The 18,829-nt window shown below is 49.7% G+C and overlaps 1 protein-coding gene across 4 annotated transcripts in view; it reads left to right on the top strand.

Moving 5' to 3' along the window:
- The window catches only part of KSR1 (kinase suppressor of ras 1), a 170,693-nt gene extending 152,960 nt beyond the window's left edge, over positions 1 to 17,733 (top strand). For 3 of the 4 annotated variants that reach the window (XM_055257768.2, XM_055257769.2, XM_063628751.1), the window contains 5 exons: positions 493 to 626; positions 1,369 to 1,500; positions 2,795 to 2,930; positions 8,590 to 8,723; positions 14,579 to 17,733. In XM_055257768.2, coding sequence (XP_055113743.1) covers positions 493 to 626; positions 1,369 to 1,500; positions 2,795 to 2,930; positions 8,590 to 8,723; positions 14,579 to 14,657 — 615 coding nt within the window. In that variant the 3' untranslated portion in view covers positions 14,658 to 17,733. Of the gene's footprint in view, positions 1 to 492; positions 627 to 1,368; positions 1,501 to 2,794; positions 2,931 to 8,589; positions 8,724 to 12,468; positions 12,550 to 14,578 lie in introns of all 4 variants that reach the window. The other variant, XM_063628750.1, reaches the window with a different exon arrangement.
- Positions 17,734 to 18,829: the final 1,096 nt, after the last annotated feature.

Raw genomic sequence — 18,829 nt, 5'->3', positions numbered from 1 at the left:
TCAGATATTAGGAGCACTCAAAGTTGGGGACCCCACTGTGGGAATGCCTCTCTGTTCCCCCACCTTGAGCCCTTGCCCTGCCTGAGAGCACAGACCAGCTGTGCATATCCTGACAGAAAACCCCAGCTCATTTAGGCCCTTGATGACTGAATACTAATAATCTCACCGTCCCTGACCCCCCGGCTCCCTGCCCATCACCCTGTTCACACCTCCTACCTTAGCCAAGGTTAACGTGGTTGTTTAGAAGCATAGTAACATTAAAAGAGCATAGACCGGTCTGGGATCAGATCTCAGCTCTGCTCCTTCACTGCTGTGTGGCTTGGGGCAAGTGACTTTCCCTCTCTGAACCTCGATTTCTTCTTCTGTAAAATGGGGACAATATACTGCATGGAATTGTGAAGATCAAACGTGGGGATTTAGGTAAAGCATCCAGCCCAGGGTGGCACCTCTGTCATCGTCGCACATCTTCACTCCTCTTGCTGTGTCCTCCAGGGCATGGGATATCTTCATGCCAAGGGTATCGTACACAAAGATCTCAAATCTAAGAACGTCTTCTATGACAACGGCAAGGTGGTCATCACAGACTTCGGGCTGTTTGGGATCTCAGGCGTGGTCCGAGAGGGACGGTGAGTTGGGCTTGAGTGTCTGGGTGGAATGTGGGTGCTGGATGGGGAAGGAGCAGGGCTAAGGTCTGGGCACTTTCACTGTTCGTTGCTGAGCCGCAGCCCTCCCTGCAGGGAAGCCCAGGTCGCTTTGGTCCTGCCCTTGTAGTTCTGGTTCAGAATCAGATTTGGGTCGCGTTTGGATTCTCAGGCTGACTTCCACGGAAACCAGGTCCCCACACTCACATTTGCCCTGGCTGTTCACCCGCTTGGCCAAGGAACCAGGATTCATTTCCCCACGATGAGGAAGAGTGTCAAATTTTATTTCCCCAAATCTTGAAGGGATTGGCATAGGAAGAAAGGCCCCTCCCCCTCGCATCTGGGGGAACCCCAAAAGGGAGCATGGCAGCGAGGCTGCAAGGCCAGCCCCAGGCAAGTTTGAGATCCACGGGCAGATCGGGGTTCCTGGTTAAAGAGGCACCTCATTCTCCAGCAGAGGGAACTGGGCACCTTCACCAGCAGCTCCCTGTCAATATTTATCCATTCTTGCCCTGCTTTTCTAGAAACACCCGGTCATGACTCCTTTGTAGAATTCCTCAAAAGCACCGGTGCCTTTCCCAAGTGCAGGACCAGCGTTCTGGGTCTGGGTGTGTTTTCTAAGCTGTGTGTGGGTGTTCCGCCAGCCCTGGGGCAGACCTGTGCCAGGCACGCCTCTTTGCTGCCTGCTGAAAGGCCTGTGTCCTTGTCCCGGCTCCCTGGTCTCCAGGCGGGAGAACCAGCTAAAGCTGTCCCACGACTGGCTGTGCTATCTGGCCCCTGAGATCGTACGCGAGATGACCCCTGGGAAGGACGAGGATCAGCTGCCATTCTCCAAAGCTGCTGATGTCTATGCATTTGGGTGAGTAGGCCCCTGGTGCCCTGAGGCTAAGTGTGGCCAAAACAGAGGGCCCTGGTGGCCACTGGGGGCAGAGGGAGGCATGCTTCTAGGTGTTGAAACCCAGGCTCTGGAGTAAAAAATCAACCTTGAGTCCTGGCTCTGCCACTTGTTGAGTGCATGGTCTTGAGTCCTGGCTCTGCTGCTTGTTGAGTGCGTGACTATATCCTTGACCTTCTGGAATAGCTCCTCCCAACAAGGTCATTTCATGAGGACTAAATCAGGTAATTGTGTGCAGTGCTTAACACTGGCTGTCAGCCCCACCCAGCTGATCTGGGAGGATGCTCACCAGAGCTGACCGAGAACTGCCCCTCCCAGTCTGGGGGAGCTGGATGTCCTGCCGGCTCTGCTACCCCGCAAAGACCTGGGTGCTGACCAGTAGCAATATAACGTGAGCCCGGTATAGAAAATAAAGTTTTCTAATAGCCACATTAAAAAAGAAATGGGTAAAATCAGTTTCCCCTGTTTATGTTTTATATATTATAAAATGATGTATTTTATTTAACTCAATATATCCAAAATATTATTTCAACATGTAATCAATATACAAATTAATAAGATATTTTATATTCTTTTTTCCTACTAAGTCTTTAAAATCTGGCATGTTTTCTGCCTAGAGCACCCCTCCATTCAACTGTGCTCATTTCAGTCACTCGGTAGCCCCCCTGTGGCAAGAGGCTCCCACATTGGACAGTGTGGTCCTGATGAAAGTCCCATCCCAAGTCAAGAAAGCCAAGGGGACGTAGAGAGGCCAAGGAAGGCTCACCAGCCCGGTCACCTGTGCTCTCTCTGGGTATCCTTCCCAGTGGGGTGGCCTTGGCGCCGTCCTTCCTCCCTGACCTTTAACTGTATCCTTTCCTGAGTACCCATGTGTGCCAGGTGCTGGGCTTGGCACTTTAGTACTCCTCAAACAACCCTGTGACAAGAGACATTAGCCCCACTGAGGTGACGCAGTTTTACTGGGATCTTGCAGCTAGAAGGTGGCAGAGCTGGATTTGTGCTGAGGTCAGAATGACCACCAGTGCTCCGGTCAAACCTGCGCTGTCTCAGACTTCCCACCCCACGACAGCACAGGGCCCAGGTCCTCTAGGGTTGGGAGGAGCCTCCAGGAGCCCATTGTAGCATCCCCTGAAGCCAAGTGGGTGAGGAAGGCTGGAGAAGGGTCCTGATCCTCTGGCCGGGCTATGGCTCGAGGGCCCCTGGGTGTGAGCTGGGCAGAGCGGCCCAGGAGCTCACAGACATGGCTGGGTCTCCGCAGGACTGTTTGGTATGAGCTGCAAGCAAGAGACTGGCCCTTGAAGAACCAGGCTGCGGAGGCATCCATCTGGCAGATTGGAAGCGGGGAAGGAATGAAGCGTGTCCTGACTTCTGTCACCCTGGGGAAGGAAGTCAGTGTAAGTAGCACCTGCCCTGGGTGGGGCAGTAGGGCTGGAGGTGGGGTGGGGCACGTGGCACGGCCGCCCTTCACTCACCCACCTGAGAAATGGGGTGGGTGAGGAGCTCTGCCACCTGCAGCTGTCTAGCTAGAGATGAAAATGATATGCATTGCCCGGGAATGGGGAAGGAACATGGAGGCATAAATAAGAAAATATCCATCCTCACCCCACTGCTCACCTTTTTCATTCCTTTCAGTCTTTTTCTTTTTTTCTTAAAGATAATGGTTTTCACTGATTTATGAGATGAAAAGAAAGTAAAGCCCCATGTTATTTACATGAAAGAAGATAATTTTTTTAAAAAATCACTGCTCAAAATACAAATAGTCGTGTTATGCTGTAGTATTAAATCTTTCCCCATAATGTTTTTCTTGACTATTAAGAACAAATCAAAGTTTCCACAGCAAACTTGTTTTCAAAAAAACCAAGTCTTAATTATAGTGGCTGACTTCTCGTTTCTGCATGGTTTCTCCTTAATGATTTCTCTGTGTTTGTAAGTTTTGTCAGGCTAAATAAGAGAGAGAGGCTCTCAAAAGATGTTTATTTGGAAATAGAGCGTTGCACTGGGAGTATGCATGCCATGGTGAAAGGCTTGCTAATTCAGGGAGGTAAAGGAAAAAATGAAGAGGATTACGCAATTATTTTGAAACATTTAATAGTTTTCCCTGGCTACAAAGATCAGTAACAAGAGTGATGTCAGTCCAAGGTTAGACAGGTTGTTTGGGGCAGATGTCCTTGTAGGAGTATTTTTGTATAAGGTTGACATAGCCTTCGTACAAGGTTGCAGTTTTTGCAGTCTTTAGTGGTAGTTTTTGTTATCAGACATACAAGCCCAAGAAGCCTCTCTCCATGGCTTTCCCAGGCCAGATTTGTCAGAGTTCTCTTCACATTAGCGACTCTCTTTTGATTCTGACAGCTTCCAGTTTCCTTTATCACAGCACAGTGATACATAGAGAAACTCCAGGGCTCAGTGTTTTCAGTGCCATCAATGACAGCCATGTGTCCATGAATCAGATAGGATTGGGACAAAACAGCCTTGATGTTAATAAGCAACTCCAGTCAGTATTTGGGCAGCATAACAATTGAAGTCTTCAGAGGGACCACCCAGCACTTGTCCAGGCTAAAATACAAACAGGCTGTGAGCTTCTTGTTAAGGTCATGAACATTGTTGGCAGGATCACTGTCTGCAGACTCTGTCTGCAAATTCGCAGTGATGAATTCGACCTCATCTTCCTCCAAGATCTTAATAGATTGTAATGTTTTTCTCAATCGACTGGTGGCAGGCAGCTAGGGCGTCTTCAGAAGGCTCACTCAAGATGACATTATATTTGATCTACTTTATTCCACAGTAGTATATGTCATCTTGTTGAAGTGCAAAATATTTGTACGGGGATGCCCCTCCAAAGATGACACCAAAATGCTAGTTAACAACACTAGCAGCAGGCTCCTCTTTGGCCAGTTGATACCATTTCATCTGGAGTGCTGGGCAAGGACCATGGGTGATGAGCACCTCTCTGACACTCTCAGGCCCGTCCTTCTTGGCCTCCTTCTGGGCCAGGGCCAGTTAAACACCACCTTCACCTTGGTGCATCCTCGGGCGCCTTAGGAGCGTGTGGTGGTGATGCAGAATTTTTTGCTCCTTAGCTCAGCTAAAATCCAAGGTTCTTGTCTCATGACCAGGAGAAATTAGGCATGCGGACACATTGAAAGGTGAGGAGAGCGGAATTCATTAAAAGAAAGCTCTCAGCAAAAAAGAGGGGGTCCTCCCAACAGGCTCCCATCTCACAGATTGAATATCAGGCCACCACACACGAGCTGAAGAGGCCAGGCTCCTCCCCTGCATAAGGCGCGAATTCCTGGTGGCTCCACCCTATTCCCCCGGTGCATGTGGGTCTCCAGTCCATTGTGGGTGTACCCAGGCAAGACCCTGTGCAGGTTCCCTCATCTGCACAAAAACATCTGGTGTAAACACTTGTGGTGCAGGACGGAGGTTCTCCAGGGACCCTTCTTTATCTGCCTCCTGCAACTGTCAGTGGGCTCAAGATGCAGGTTTTGGGCTCCTGGCTGTGGCTGTAGCCTCCTTGGCTGGGCTCTGGGGCAGCTCAGATGGCAGCTGAAGTAACCACTGCCTTCCAGTCTTTTTAAATTTTTTTTGAGGCAGTTTTGCTCTGTCGCCCAGGCTGAAGTGCAGTGGTAAGATCTTGGCTCACTGCAACCTCTACTTCCCGGGTTTTAGTGATCTCCAGCCTCAGCCTCCAAGTAGCTGGGATTACAAGCGTACACCAAAATATCCGGCTAATTTTTGTATTTTTAGTAGAGATGGGGTTTCACCATGTTGGCCAGGCTGGTCTTAAACTCCTGGCCTCAAGGGATCCATCTGCCTCAGGCTCCCAAAGTGCTGGGATTACAGGCATGAGCCACCATGCCCAGCATAGTTTTCTAAAAAAATATTTAAGACATACATATCATAAAACCTAGCTGATTCTTCTATTGTGACTTTTTCCACATGACATTTTATTATGCTCATTACCACAAATCATGAACAAATCCTTATTGTTAAGAATGTCTGCCCTTATGTCCTGTGGCCGCACCATAATCTAACTACTTCTGTCACTGGACATGGGGATTCTTTCCAGTTTTCACCTCTCTTTACAATAGAGTTAGCAAGGACATCTTTGTATAAACCAGAGTATTATGTGTGTTTGTTGCATCTGAGAGAAAGGATATTCTTCGTTTTGCCCTCCTGGCAACAGTTTGTTTCCTTTCTGCATACTTAGCATCTTGGAGCAGAGAATGGTAAGTGCCGTCTTCAGGGAGGCAAAGGCTGGAGCAGAGCTGAGCAAAGGGCTGCAAGGGAGTCAGGGCTCAGCACTGGCTGCAAGTTGGAATCATCTGGGAGCTTTATAAAAGTGCCAGGGTTAAGGCCTCCCCCACAGAGGTACCAATTTAATTGGCCTGGGATGGGAATAAGATCACAGTTTTTTTATTTTTTATTTTTAAATAAAGCTCCTCAGATCATTCTAGAGCACAGCCAGAGTTCTGAACTAATTGGAAGGATTTCTTTTAGTGTGGGGTGATGCTTGGTTTGAGACCAGTTTGGGGTCAGGGCGTGGGGAGTGGGGACAGAGCAGATGCTCTGGCAGCAGCCTGTGGCTCACAGGAGTTCCCTGGCTTTTGTCCGGTCTTGCCTTCCCTTTTTAACACATTGCTATTAGGGGTAGGGGAACATTGGTCAACGCAATAAAATTATTTTCTGTCATGGACAAAAGCTGGGAGTGCCCTCTGAGTGGTGCCTTTCTCTGTCTCTCCAGCCACACTGCTGTATAGTTCACCACCGGGCACTGCTTTATGTGCTGAGGCAGCCAGTGAGTTATTTTAGTCATTATATCTAAGGGTCCATGCACATGGGAAGACATCAAAAGACCAGAGGGTTCTTAATGAAAACCAGCAGTCCCTCACCCTAGATCATTCTCCAAAGGCATCACCTGGGTCTATCAGCTTTTCACTCTGGCACTCTGTTCTTTCTGCTGCACCACTTTGGTCAGCTCTCCCATTACTTATTGTTAAGGTTACCATGATTAAATCTTCCATGCTGTGCCTGTTGATGGAGGCTAAACGTGAGAAGATGATGAACAGTGTATACACTACTATAGTAGACTGTAAGTGGTATTAGCCACTGGTCAAGTAATTCACTGGGATTACATTTTCTTCTTTGTGGGTCCATCTCTTCCACTTCATCAATTACTCAAAGGCTCACAATTTTATTGGCTTCACATTTGGACCATGGCTTTCTTGTGCAGTTTAGGTTTTTCCTGTAGTTTCTAATTGCCTTCATTTTTCCTTCTTGCCTTTTCTTATTGCTGAGAGAAGAAACAAACACCTTTCTCATATTCCTGAGGTCTTTCAGCTTCTGCATTCTGCTTCCTAAATGGAATTTGTTCCATTCTTTTCGGAGCCCACTGGTTTCTTGTCATTGGAATCAATGGCATGTTAGGCCTGCTGCACAGCTGTTACCCTTCTGTTTTCATTCACTCCTGGGTCAGTTGCACTGTTCCTTATGTCTCATACCTTGCCCTCTCTTTATTTGCACTCCAGCAAACAAACTGCGAGTGAAACCTGAAGAAACTGCCTCCCAGTGGAAGAATGGGAGATAATCTTTGAATCCTTGCATGCCTAAAAAAGTTATTATTTCGTCCTCATATCAGGAGTAGAATTCCAGGTTCATAATAACTTTCCCTGAGAACACGGGGATTTTGCCCTGCTGTCTATTAAGTGTCCAGTGCCTTGTTGAGAAGTCTGGTGTTGCTCTGATTCTCAGCCATTTGTGGATGCCTATCTTACTCTTTCTGGAAGCATCTAGGATTTTCTGTTTATCCCTGCTATAGTGAAATTTCATAAACATATATCTGAGGGTAGAGTTTTTTTTGTGTGTGTGTTTGTTTGTTTTTTAACTGTTTTTAGTGAGGTCCCTTTATTGGACCTTTTCAGCTGAAGACAGCTGCTACCTTTGAAAGCTTCTGGTAAATTTTCTTTTATTATTTCTTTGGTAATTTCCTGCCCAGTAGTCTGTTTACTTTTGTGGAAATCCCCATTAGACAGAATTTGGTTCCTCTTAGTGAGCCTACATTTCTCTTACCTTCTTTTGTATTTTCCATCCCTTTTTAGAATTGAGCCTACAGTCTGGGGAATTTCCTTGATTTTTATCTTTTAATGTTTCAGTTCAGAAATTATATTTTCATTTCAAGCACTTTCTTATTTGTTGATTTCTTTTTTACTGCAGCCTGGTCTTGTTTTATGGATAGAGTAGCTGCTTTACACAAATGTACACACACACGTACACCCCATATCCTCCAGAGACAGTGTCTTGATCTGCTTATCTTTGATCTCTCTCTGGTTTTCCTGATACGGCAGGCAACCCCATGGGGTCCAGTTGTATTTAAGAGCAAAAGCCTGAGTTGCTGAATCTGTGTGGGTGTATGTGTTCTGCCTGGTCGTATGTGCAAGAAATAGGCCTTTCCTCACAGGCAGCTCTGAATCAGAAGGCTGCAGGGCTGTGCTGGTACACACGTGGATCCTGAGAGTAGGCAGCAAAATGCCACAGCGAGAAGGGCTTTGCTCTGGGGGCAGTCGGGACAGCTGTTCTGCTGACTCTTAGCTGCTGCCCCTATATCGAGTCTTCCTTGTCACTCCAGCCACCGTTCTAGTAATGCTGAGGCTCCCTCCTCCGCCGCAGCCCTGCCTTTCGCATATTCCAAGCATCTTGCATTTCACCTGTGAACATTGTACCTTGCACTTTGCATCTTCAAAAAACCAACAGCCCCATTTCTGATCTCTTTCCCATTGCTGGCGTGTTCATCATGGTTACTCTTATTTTGGGGTGAGCGTGGATCTAAGAAGGAAGGAGATGAGGTAATCTCGTGCATTCCATGTTGAACCAGAAGCATGAGTGATTCTCTGAAACCCAGTTACTTCTGACCCCTTCACATCGGCAGGGTGTTCAGGGGGCCGCCAGCTAGAGGGCACTTGAGAACATCGAAGGGACCCTTTGTGGAGTGTCCCTACTGTGTGCCCCCTCCCTCCCAGCCAGCTCACACACCACTGATGGCAGCTCCATTTGCAGGAGATCCTGTCGGCCTGCTGGGCTTTCGACCTGCAGGAGAGACCCAGCTTCAGCCTGCTGATGGACATGCTGGAGAAACTTCCCAAGCTGAACCGGCGGCTCTCCCATCCTGGACACTTCTGGAAGTCAGCTGAGTAAGTACCTCTTCCATGAGCCAGACTGCCAGCCAGGCCCTCGCAGCCTCACCTGGGGTCTTAGAGGGCACCTTCTGCTCTTTCTGCCCAAGACTTTGCTTTTGGGGGTTTTTTTTTTTGGAGACAGAGTCTCGTTCTTGTCATCTGGGCTGGAGTGCAGTGGCACGATCTCAGCTCACTGCAACCTCCACCTCCTGGGTTCAAGCAATTCTCCTGCCTCAGCCTACCCAGTAGCTGGGACTATAGGCACCTGCCGCCACACTTGGCTAATTATTGTAGTTTTAGTAGAGACGGGGTTTCATCATATTCACCAGGCTGGTCTTGAACTCCTGACCTCAAGTGATCCTCCCGCCTCAGCCTCCCAAAGTGGTGGGATTATGGGCATGATTCACCACGCCTGGCCTCTGCCCAGGACTTTGATGTGAGGAATACACACAGTAGGTCACCCAAAGGTGACTAGTCCCCTTGCCCAAGTGATACCAGGATTTCGTTTACCATGTTTATTTTGGAGACTCCCTTTGACAGGTGAGCACCTCCAGTTTGCAGCTCTGAAAAACTACATCATCACTATTAGCAGACCAGCACTGATGCCAGGCCAGGCCAGGACTAGAAGGCTCTGCCGAGGGAGGGGCAAGATGGGGCCAGTTAGAAGTCAGAGTGACGTGGTATTATAAGCTTCACTGAAATAAGCAGAGCCAATATTGCTTACAATGGCACCCACTGAAACACAAGAAGCCAGCCACCTCTTATGGGGACCATCGTCACTTGGGTTTAGAAGCTGTCTCCCTCCTGGTTTAATACACAGCCCTTTGCACCCCTTGGTGCGGGGGTGATGTCCACCAGGTCGCAGGCCACTGTCGTCTCTCCTGCATTCTATCTCGTTCCCTTTTTCCTTTGTCTTCTGGCTGCCTCTGCTAGAACACTCAGAAGAGACCTCTGCCCTGTCACGAATGCTCTGTGAGAACCTGGGAAGTTTTGTTCTGGGCCTCAGTTTCCACGGCATTAAAAAGTCTCTGGGCTAGGGGTTGGGCCAGGTCTAGGGCAGGTGAACTTGCTGTAAGGGGCCAGGTGAATATTGGAGGCATTGCAGGCCAAGAGGGCAACTCAAGTCCTCACTCTGGGGTTGATTTCGGCAGTGTGCGGAGCACCGTCTCTGTCACAGCATCTCAGCTCTGCCATCGCAACACAGGAGCAGCCATGGACAGCATAAACCAGGGAGCTGGCTGCGTGCCAGTAAGACTTAACGCTGGAAATTGAGATTTCACATGTCATGAAATAGTCTTCTTGTGGTATTTTTGCCCCCAACCATGTAGAAAGTAAATCGCTTCATCTCACCCAGGAGTCCAGCCTGTAGGTCAAGTGTGGCCTGTCACCTGTGTCTGTACAATCTGCAAACTAAGAATAGTTTTACCTTTCTGAAAAACTTTTCAAAAAGAATTCTTGTATACGTAGAGATGAAGTCTCACTATGTTGCCCAGGCTGGTTTCAAACTCCTGAGCTCAAGTGATGCTCTTGCCTCGGCCTCCCAAAGTGCAAGGATTATAGGCGTGAGCCACTGCACCCAGCCAGTTATAAACTTTAAGGAAAAGGACACTTTCTAAAAGTGAAATCTCCCACACAGTCCCGCTATATAAAACCCATAAAGTGGAGCTGCTCTTGATGAGAGTGAAGGGAAGAGCCTGTCTGCCACCACTGCCAAGAAAGCCCCTGAGGCCCCCGTCCCTGTGTATGTGTGTCACTGAGTGCCTAGAGAAGCTGCATCCCCAACTCCCATACCTGGTGCCGGTGTGGTGATGGCAGCATTCCTTATCCTAGGAAGGGTCAGGTAGTAAATATTTTGGGCTTGCAGGTGACACAGTCTCTGTTAAATGTTCTTTGTTACTGTTTTTTAACCCATTAAAGTAGTCAGAACCTTTCTTAGTGTGTGGCCAGATTTGGCTTGCACATCGTTTTCCAGGCTGTATCTTTTTTTTTTTTTAAGGCAGAGTCTTGTTCTGTCACTCAGGCTGGAATGCAGTGGCACGATCTCAGCTCACTGCAACCTCCACCTCCTGGGTTCAAGCGATTCTCCTGCCGCAGCCTCTTGAGTAGCTGGGACTACAGTCACACGCTACCACATCCGGCTAATTTTTGTATTTTTAGTAGAGATGGGATTTCACCATATTGGTCAGGCTGGTCTCGAACTCCTGACCTCAGGTGATCACTCACCTCAGCCTCCCAAAGTGCTGGGATTACAGGCATGAGCCACCGCACCCAGCCTCCAGGCTGTGTCTTTTATTTTTTTTGTTTTTTCTGAGACAGAGTCTCGCTCTGTCACCCAGGCTGGAGTACAGTGGTGCAATCTCAACTCACTGCAACCTCCGCCTCCCGGGTTCAAGCAATCCTCATGCCTCAGCCTCCCAAGTTGCAGGGATTATAGGTGCCTGCCACCATGCCTGGCTAATTTTTGTGGTTTTTTTTGGTAGAGACGGGGTTTCATCATGTCGGCCAGGGTAGTCTCAAACTCCTGACCTCAAATGATCTGCCCGCCTTGGCCTCCCACAGTGCTGGGATTACAGGCATGAGCCACCGCGCCCGGCCTTCAGGCCCTGTCTTGATAAAGAACCAAAGTGGGCCTCCAGCTGCAGTTGAGGAGAGACTCAGCATGAGTTTCTCTCCTGCAGAAGTCACTAAAGAAATGCTTGGTGCTTCACTGATTCAGGCCAGTTAGAGGGATGGTCTGGAGGAATGACAGTGTGGGGTTAGGGAATACCACATCTCATGCAATACTGGGTTCAGTATTTTGCTCTTAGGATGGGTCAGAGTCCAGTACAAATGTGGGGTAATGGATCGTAGCCATACACGTGTGCATTTTAGGCAGCCATTGCTGCACACCTGGGGAAACACAGATGGCCGAGGCCAGGGCTCCACCAGCAAGGAGGTTCCAGCGTCATAAACAGACACACTGTAATGAAACCTGCACACATCAGGACTCTTTCTTGTCACCTTTGTATTCCTGGCTCCTAGTACAGTCCCAGGAACATTATAGTTGTGCACTAAATATTTGATGTGCACGAGTGAATGTGGGCAAAGGGTGATACCATGCCAAGTGCTGTGATAAAGCCCAGGTGGGGGCCTCTGCATCCACCTGGGGGACGCGAGGAAGAGTCTCTAGAAGAAGGTCATCAGGGCTGGGTTTTGAGCCAGAACTATCCCAGCAGAGACCAGGAGCATGGGGCTCTTAGCAGTTCAAGGAGGGTGATGTGAGGCGGCGAGGCCAAACTCCAGTCAGACCTTGGGCAACTTGCTTAACAAGCTGGGCACTGGTTTTCTCCGTGATGAAAGAAAAGGCTCCACTAGGTGGACACTGGCATTCAGAACATCATTCCAGATTCCCCAAAAACCATATAGTCCCACCTTCTTATTTCACAGGCAGGAAACTGAGTCACAGATGGGGCTGTTCCCTGCCCAGCCCCTTCGAGGAAAGCATGTGGACTTTCCTTTCCTGAATGAGTCTGTGTCAAAGCTTCTTGTTCACAGTGTTGACTTTCTGTACGCTTACCTCCTAATTCTCACTTCCTCTTTTCTTTCCCGTTGATCTTGTCACTTTTTTATTTTCGGGGGGTTGCGGATGTGCTGTTCGGTCATCTCCCGCTTTCCCATCACCTGATTCCTCCACCTGTCCACACGTGCCTGACTCCATCACCTGCCGGGGCCGGACTGCGTTCTTCCCACGCCTGGCGGAATGGTCGCTGGGCACTCCCAGTCGCTGGAGGAGCCGCTACTATGGAAAAGGACGCTACGGCCACCCCGACTTTAAGAGCTCCTGTCCGGTTCTGGAGGAATAGTGTGTTCCTGTTACTTCCTTCGCTGGCTGCCTGTCTCTGGTTTTCCTGACGCAAACCCCGCTTCCTTTCTGTCGCTGCTTCCCAGCTTCTCCCATCTTTGTGTCATTTATTCTCGCAAACCAAAGTGAGGTTTCTGCAGCCGAAATGGCTACCAGCAAGGGTCACACAGGCTTGCATTTTTCGCTGGGTGAGAGAAGAGCCACAGCATGTGGCGGGGCCTTTGTCCACACCACGAGTGAACGGGTGGCTTGTCCCTGGGTCGGAGAAAACTCTGGTCATTGATTTGAGCCCCCAGGATCCCAGTCCCCCAGCCAGAGCTCAAGAGAAGAGAATCCAGTTAAGCAGAAATACTCCTGGAAGTAGACTTTTCTCGTCAAGGGCTAAGGAGCCTCTTTATAAACGTGCTGCAACCGTGCCCTATGGGAGCTTAGAGAGGGTTCTTTGTGCCCAGGCTCCCTTCTGAGCGTGCAGTGCAGCCAAGCCTGGGGGAGGGAGTCCAGGATGACCCTTTCTCTCTGGAAGGGAAAGGGAGTCCCCTGCCTAGCTGCTCTGGCCAGACCTCTAGCTCCCGACAGGCTCTGCATGGGGCTGTGATTCTGACGCTCTTCTTTGCTTTCTTCTCTCCCTCTGTAGGTTGTAGGCCTGGCTGCCTTGCATGCACCAGGGGCTTTCTTCCTCCTAATCAACAACTCAGCACCGTGACTTCTGCTAAAATGCAAAATGAGATGCGGGCACTAACCCAGGGGATGCCACCTCTGCTGCTCCAGTCGTCTCTCTCGAGGCTACTTCTTTTGCTTTGTTTTAAAAACTGGCCCTCTGCCCTCTCCACGTGGCCTGCATTTGCCCGAGTAACTGCTCTCAGAGGATCCCACTAACTGAGCTCCCTCCAAGGCGGTGTGGGCAGCTTCTAACCACCTTCCTGGACGTGACTGATTGCTCCCGTGTTCTTCTGAGGGCTGGTCCTGTTTTTGTTTGGGTGGCTCTATCTCACTGCTAACACCTTAGTGAGATGCCTTCCACCCTCCTGAGCACACCAGCCTCCCACTGGGTGTTTGCCTAGTGCGGGGCGGGCTGAGGTTGGGAGGGTGTTGGCTTGGCTTTTAACCTGTGGGGATTTTGTCCAACAAGGAGTGGAATGATTTCAGAGCTGCCCTGAGGCTGGCACCCTGGTCACAGAAACCCTCTGCGCTGGCTCCTGTCTCTCAGTCCCCTCTGTAGAGTTAGATCAGAAGACACAGAAAGTTCTGTGGCCATGAAAGATACCAGCTTGGAAGGGTTGTGTCTTCAGTGGCACCCTCAGAAAAGTTGTCTTAAAGCAAAGAGTTACCTGGCTCCAGACAATTTTTCTGATGAAAACAAAGTCTCTGCCCCGTCCCCACCCTGCCACCCTGTCAAAGTTACTTCCTTTACAGCTGCCCAGTGTGCCATAGACCAGACCCCAGGTCAGCATTTGTCAAGAGCATGGCTGCTGGGTCCCCTGCAGCAGTCACTGCACTGTTTACTAAATGCAGGTTTCTGTTCTCCCTCCCCAGCAAGACCTGCTGATCTGGTTCACCCAGATCTCTGGAACAGGGCTCTAGGAATCTATATTTCAACCTGCTTCCCAGGTGGCCCTGATGCACCCCAGTATTAGAGTTTATTGCTAAGAGGAACATGCCCTGTCACTCCTGGTATCCTGGGGGTCATGTTTCTCTTCTCTCTCAGTTCTACTTGGAGCAAGAGCTTTCCTAGGCTGCAAATGAGAAAACAATTCCAAGGACCCCACAGCAGTACTGAGCACGCTGGGAGCTTGGGACTTGGAGACGAATGAGCCACTGTTGGTGCTCCAAGTACAACTACTTGGAGTGTAGCTGAGGCCTTGGACGCAGTATGACCAGGGGCAGCTCTGCCAGGGCTGTTGGCCAATCAATCATTTTCATTTCTTGTTGGAGGCCAGGTCCTCTGCTGAGCTCATTTCCTAGCTAGTGTTACCCTAATTCTGATGAAGACCAACGGGGCTATAATTCTTGTTTTTGTTCCTCTTTGCAGCATTAACAGCAGCAAAGTTGTACCCCGGTTTGAAAGGTTTGGCTTGGGTGTCCTGGAGTCCAGTAATCCAAAGATGTAGCCAGCCATGTGGTTTTTCGCTGCTGATCTCTTTCTTTTTAAAATGTGTTTCTGAAACATCCAAGCAACCACCACGACAAAAAAGCACTGCCTGCCCAGCGCTGCAAACCAGGAGCACGCGTCCTAGATTCAGACTGTTCGCCATAAACCCCACTCGGGAGATGGAGCTGCACCTGCTATTTCTTAAAATGACACCACCAACAACCAAACCTGTCGTGACAGACAGCAAATGTTTACACGTATATTTCTCCTGAGTGAACCTGATGTTTTACAGTAGGTAATGATAAAAACAGTCCATGCATAGATGCACTGGCACTGACGGCCAGGATGGCGGAAATGGCCGTGCCCTCTAGAGGACCTTGTAGGCGGTGAGGGACCCATGCTGGGCCAGAAGGAAGACAAACATGGTGATTGCAGCTGTTCTTGGGGTAGAGCGGGGAGCCCAGAAGGTCTGACCTGGCCTCTGCTTTTTGGCCCAAGACGCTATCAGGGGAATCTCTATCTAGGGCTCTCCCCTTGTCCTTTCAAAGGGATACTGCCCCTTCCTCATCTTGCAGAGGAAACCTTGGCTAGGAACTGAGCTAGTTTATGGAGTCTGGAGTTCCTGGAGAGCTTGGGTTCACCTTCTCACCCCTGTAATCCAGGCTGCTCCTGCCGGAAAAGTAGAAACAGAATCCAAAAAAGGTCTGGACTCACCCGGTGGTTCCCAGCCAGGGTTTCTGCTACAAGGTGAGGAAACATCCATGGCTTGTACAGATGTGAGTCTTTGATGAAGCCCCCAGGCAGGCACCAAGGTGATGGGACTCAGGGCCTTGGCTTTTAGATACATCCCAGTCCCTGACTGACATCTGACCGTGAGGGCTGGATGGGTGGGAACAAGGAGGATGGAGGAAGGAGGAGGAGTAGATGACAAAGGTACCTGAGCCCCCTTCCTAGCCACAGGGTGACCCTAGCACTGTAAAAACCCTTAGTCATGCCAGAAGGTTCTCGAACTGCCCACCTCTTCCATTTCAGTCCTGCTGAAACCCCTTAGCCCATTTCCGACTCCTCAGTCCGTGCTCTGAGCTCAGCTGGGCGGTGTGTGGCCTATCACCCCTTTCATTTAGACCTACCTGGCTGGCCCCCATCTGCAGAGCCTTCCTTAGCACCATTAGGCCTTCTACTTGTGTCCATTTGAAGCAGGAGGGGCTGGATTTGGAAAAGTCTTTGACGTGAGAGCACCACGCTTGTCTTCGTTAGAAACTCTCACCTGCAGAGAAAAGTTCCAGATGGCAAGGGAGCCCTTAAGTGGAGATTAGGTTGCATTAGACTCCAAAACCAGAAAGGAAAAAGGGTGATGGGGTGGAGACGTGATTGGATTCAGGCCCAGAACCTGTGACCATGCTCTGAGCTCAGACTTGGGGAGGGAGGGGTGTGGCTCCCACCCCTTCCGTTGAAGACCTGCCTAGCAGAGCCCCAGTCTCCAGCCCTTTCCCTAGCACCAGAGTCTGGTCAAAATGCCACAGAAAATGAGCTGCTCTGCCAGCAAGCTGTGGAGCTGCCTCCTGTCCAGGCCTGGCATCCCTTGGTCAGCCCCTCCTTGGAGGGCACAGCCGTATTACAGTGCCAGTGTGCCTGGCCATCAGCATCTTCACCCTTCCCAGTCTGTGTGGGGAGGCTGTAAACCATGTGGATTCAGCGCTGCGTGGAGTTTCTGTGCTGTGGTGGGACTGCTCATTTTGCCCCATCATCCCTTTGGCCTCCCACACACCTGCCCCTTCCCAGGGTTCACGTGTGTCTCCAGCCTTTCACCTTTCTGTTGCAATGGTGGTCTTTGTCCAGGCAAGAGCAGGCCCGATGGATGTACTGGTGAGCCCCACAGTTGGACGTCAGCTCAGCCGTCCAACTGGGAGGAAAAGTAGGCTCAGTTCCTCCCCAACCCCTGACACCAGGCCGCAGTGGGCATGCACAGGCCCACAGAAAGTCAGTCTGGGTTTTGCTTTTTCTCGTGAGCATCACAGTTAAAGAAGCACTCATTGAGCAACTACAGTGCACTTGGTCTTCTGCAAGTGCTGGGCACCTAGAGATAGGAACGGTCATGGTCCCTGCTCTTAAGGAACTGATAACCTGGTGGGGCCCTGTTATCTTCAAGGAACCCAGAAGGCACTGGGCCCCAAAGGTGGAACTGAAGGACTGGGGGCAGCTGGCTCTCAGCCTGCCACCTCTGCACTGCCTGTCTTTAAAGAACCCCACCCCACCCCATGATGGTCCCCTCTGTTCCCCTTGTATTTCAGTGACTGTGAATTGAGGTTAGGAAGGCACACCTGCCCTTCTGTGTGCTCTCTCCATCTGCTTTGGAAACACACGAAGGACGACAGATACTGTGAATTCAGCCCTCACGGCCAACTGTGAAGGGGATGGAGAAGGCTGGGAGGGCTCGGGGAGAGCTTTTAGGGGCTGCGGAAGTCCCCACTGGGGTCTAAGAGTGGAGCCCAAGCTTTGGCCCTCCAGGCGTCCCCAGTTTCCAGCCTCACCTCTGAAGCCCTGCTGCCTTTAACCACCAGAGCCGCAGCCCCCTGGGTTTCTGTCTAACTCGAAGTCTTGAATCCTAGCTAGTTTGGGGTTGTGACCAGTGTGTAGCAAAGTTGATCTCTCCATGTCACCAAATCAAAACACCCTCTGTCATCCTACGGCATTTCCTCTTGAGGTCACAGAGAGGAATGGCAAGCCCTGGAAACCTGTGTTATTCTGTGTTGATTTGGTGTGGGGGGAGGGTGGAGATGTAAATGTGAAGCCAGTTGGAGTTTGTGCTATGCAGCAGTGTTAGCCAGGATCTCATCAGCGTGCAAACCTAGCATCTTCTGTGGCCACAAGCCACACACTTGCTTTTTTTGAATGTGATGTAAAATTTGTACAGTAAAGTTTTTATATTTTCTATCAACTGCATTTGTCTTCCAGACATGCTATTAATTTAAATTAAAATGGTTAGTATTAACAAATATGCTGTATCGGGTTTTTTTGCCACTGGCAAGAACATGCCCTCTGTGCTAAGCCAGGCCTGGGTGTCTGGAGTTTGTGAATAAAGTTATACCAAGGTGTTCTGGGGCTTGTGTTTGCTTTGGTCAGTTCCAGCTGAGTCCTGGGGACCATTTGGATGGGTGGCACGGGAATGGATAGGTCTGGGGTGACTGAACCCCTGGTCTATAGATTAAGGAGCTCCTTCCAAAGCAAGAAGTTGTGCCAGGACCTCAGCGGCAGGTGTTTCTAAACAGATGGAGGAATGGAGAAGGCACAGCGTCAATGGCCCCACAATACGCAGAGGAAGATCATCCAGGCCCCAGCAGCAACAAAGCCATGAGCAGGCCCAGCATCTCCTGAGCTGGAGATGCCTTAGCCTTATGGAAGCCTTGGAGGGATGAGGTGGTGTTCATCTGAATCCAGTATCTAGGAGCCCTTCATTGCCAGTTATATATACAGAGGTACTTTCTAAACACCATCTCACTTAAATCCTCCCAAGGCCTTGAGGTAAGAATTGTGATGTTTCAGCTGAGGAAAATGAGAAACGGAGAGGTTAAGGTATTCACCCAAGATCACACAGCTGCAGGGTGGCTAATCCAGGACTCGGGCCACAGCTTTCACTCCAGAACCTCTCCAGAAGTCTAGGAATTTGCTGGGCAGACATTTACTGAGCACCTACTGTGTTCATAAGATAGTGCTAAGTTGTGGAACATTTTCCAGGATAGGCCACATGGTAGGCCACACATTAAGTCTCAATAGATTTAAACAGATAACATAGCGTCTTCTCCAACCACAATAGGATGAAGTTAGGCAGCGGCATTAGATTCTCATAGGGGCACAAACCCTGTTGTGAACTACGCATGTGAAGGATCTAGGTTGTGCACTGCTTAGGAGAATCTGAGTCTAATGCCTGATGATCTGAGGTGGAAAAGTTTCATCCTGAAACCATCATGTATCCCCCTCCATCCGTGAAAAATTGCCCTCCATGAAATTGGTCCCTGGTGCCAAAAAGGTTGGTGACTGCTGCCTTAAACTACTACTGGATTTACTGAGTGAGGCAAACGAAGTACTGTTTTGTCATAGTCTGTTTGCGGGAGGGAGGTGCACTGTCAATTAGCCCATTAGGAAGCAGTTAGAACCATATATCTGACTTCATGGAGGTAGAATACGCTCGAA

Source organism: Symphalangus syndactylus, chromosome 20, assembly GCF_028878055.3.
Source record: "Symphalangus syndactylus isolate Jambi chromosome 20, NHGRI_mSymSyn1-v2.1_pri, whole genome shotgun sequence".
NCBI classification, from domain to species: domain Eukaryota; kingdom Metazoa; phylum Chordata; class Mammalia; order Primates; family Hylobatidae; genus Symphalangus; species Symphalangus syndactylus.
Note: the sequence above shows the minus strand (reverse complement) of the source record. Positions and strands in the feature narration are given on the sequence as shown.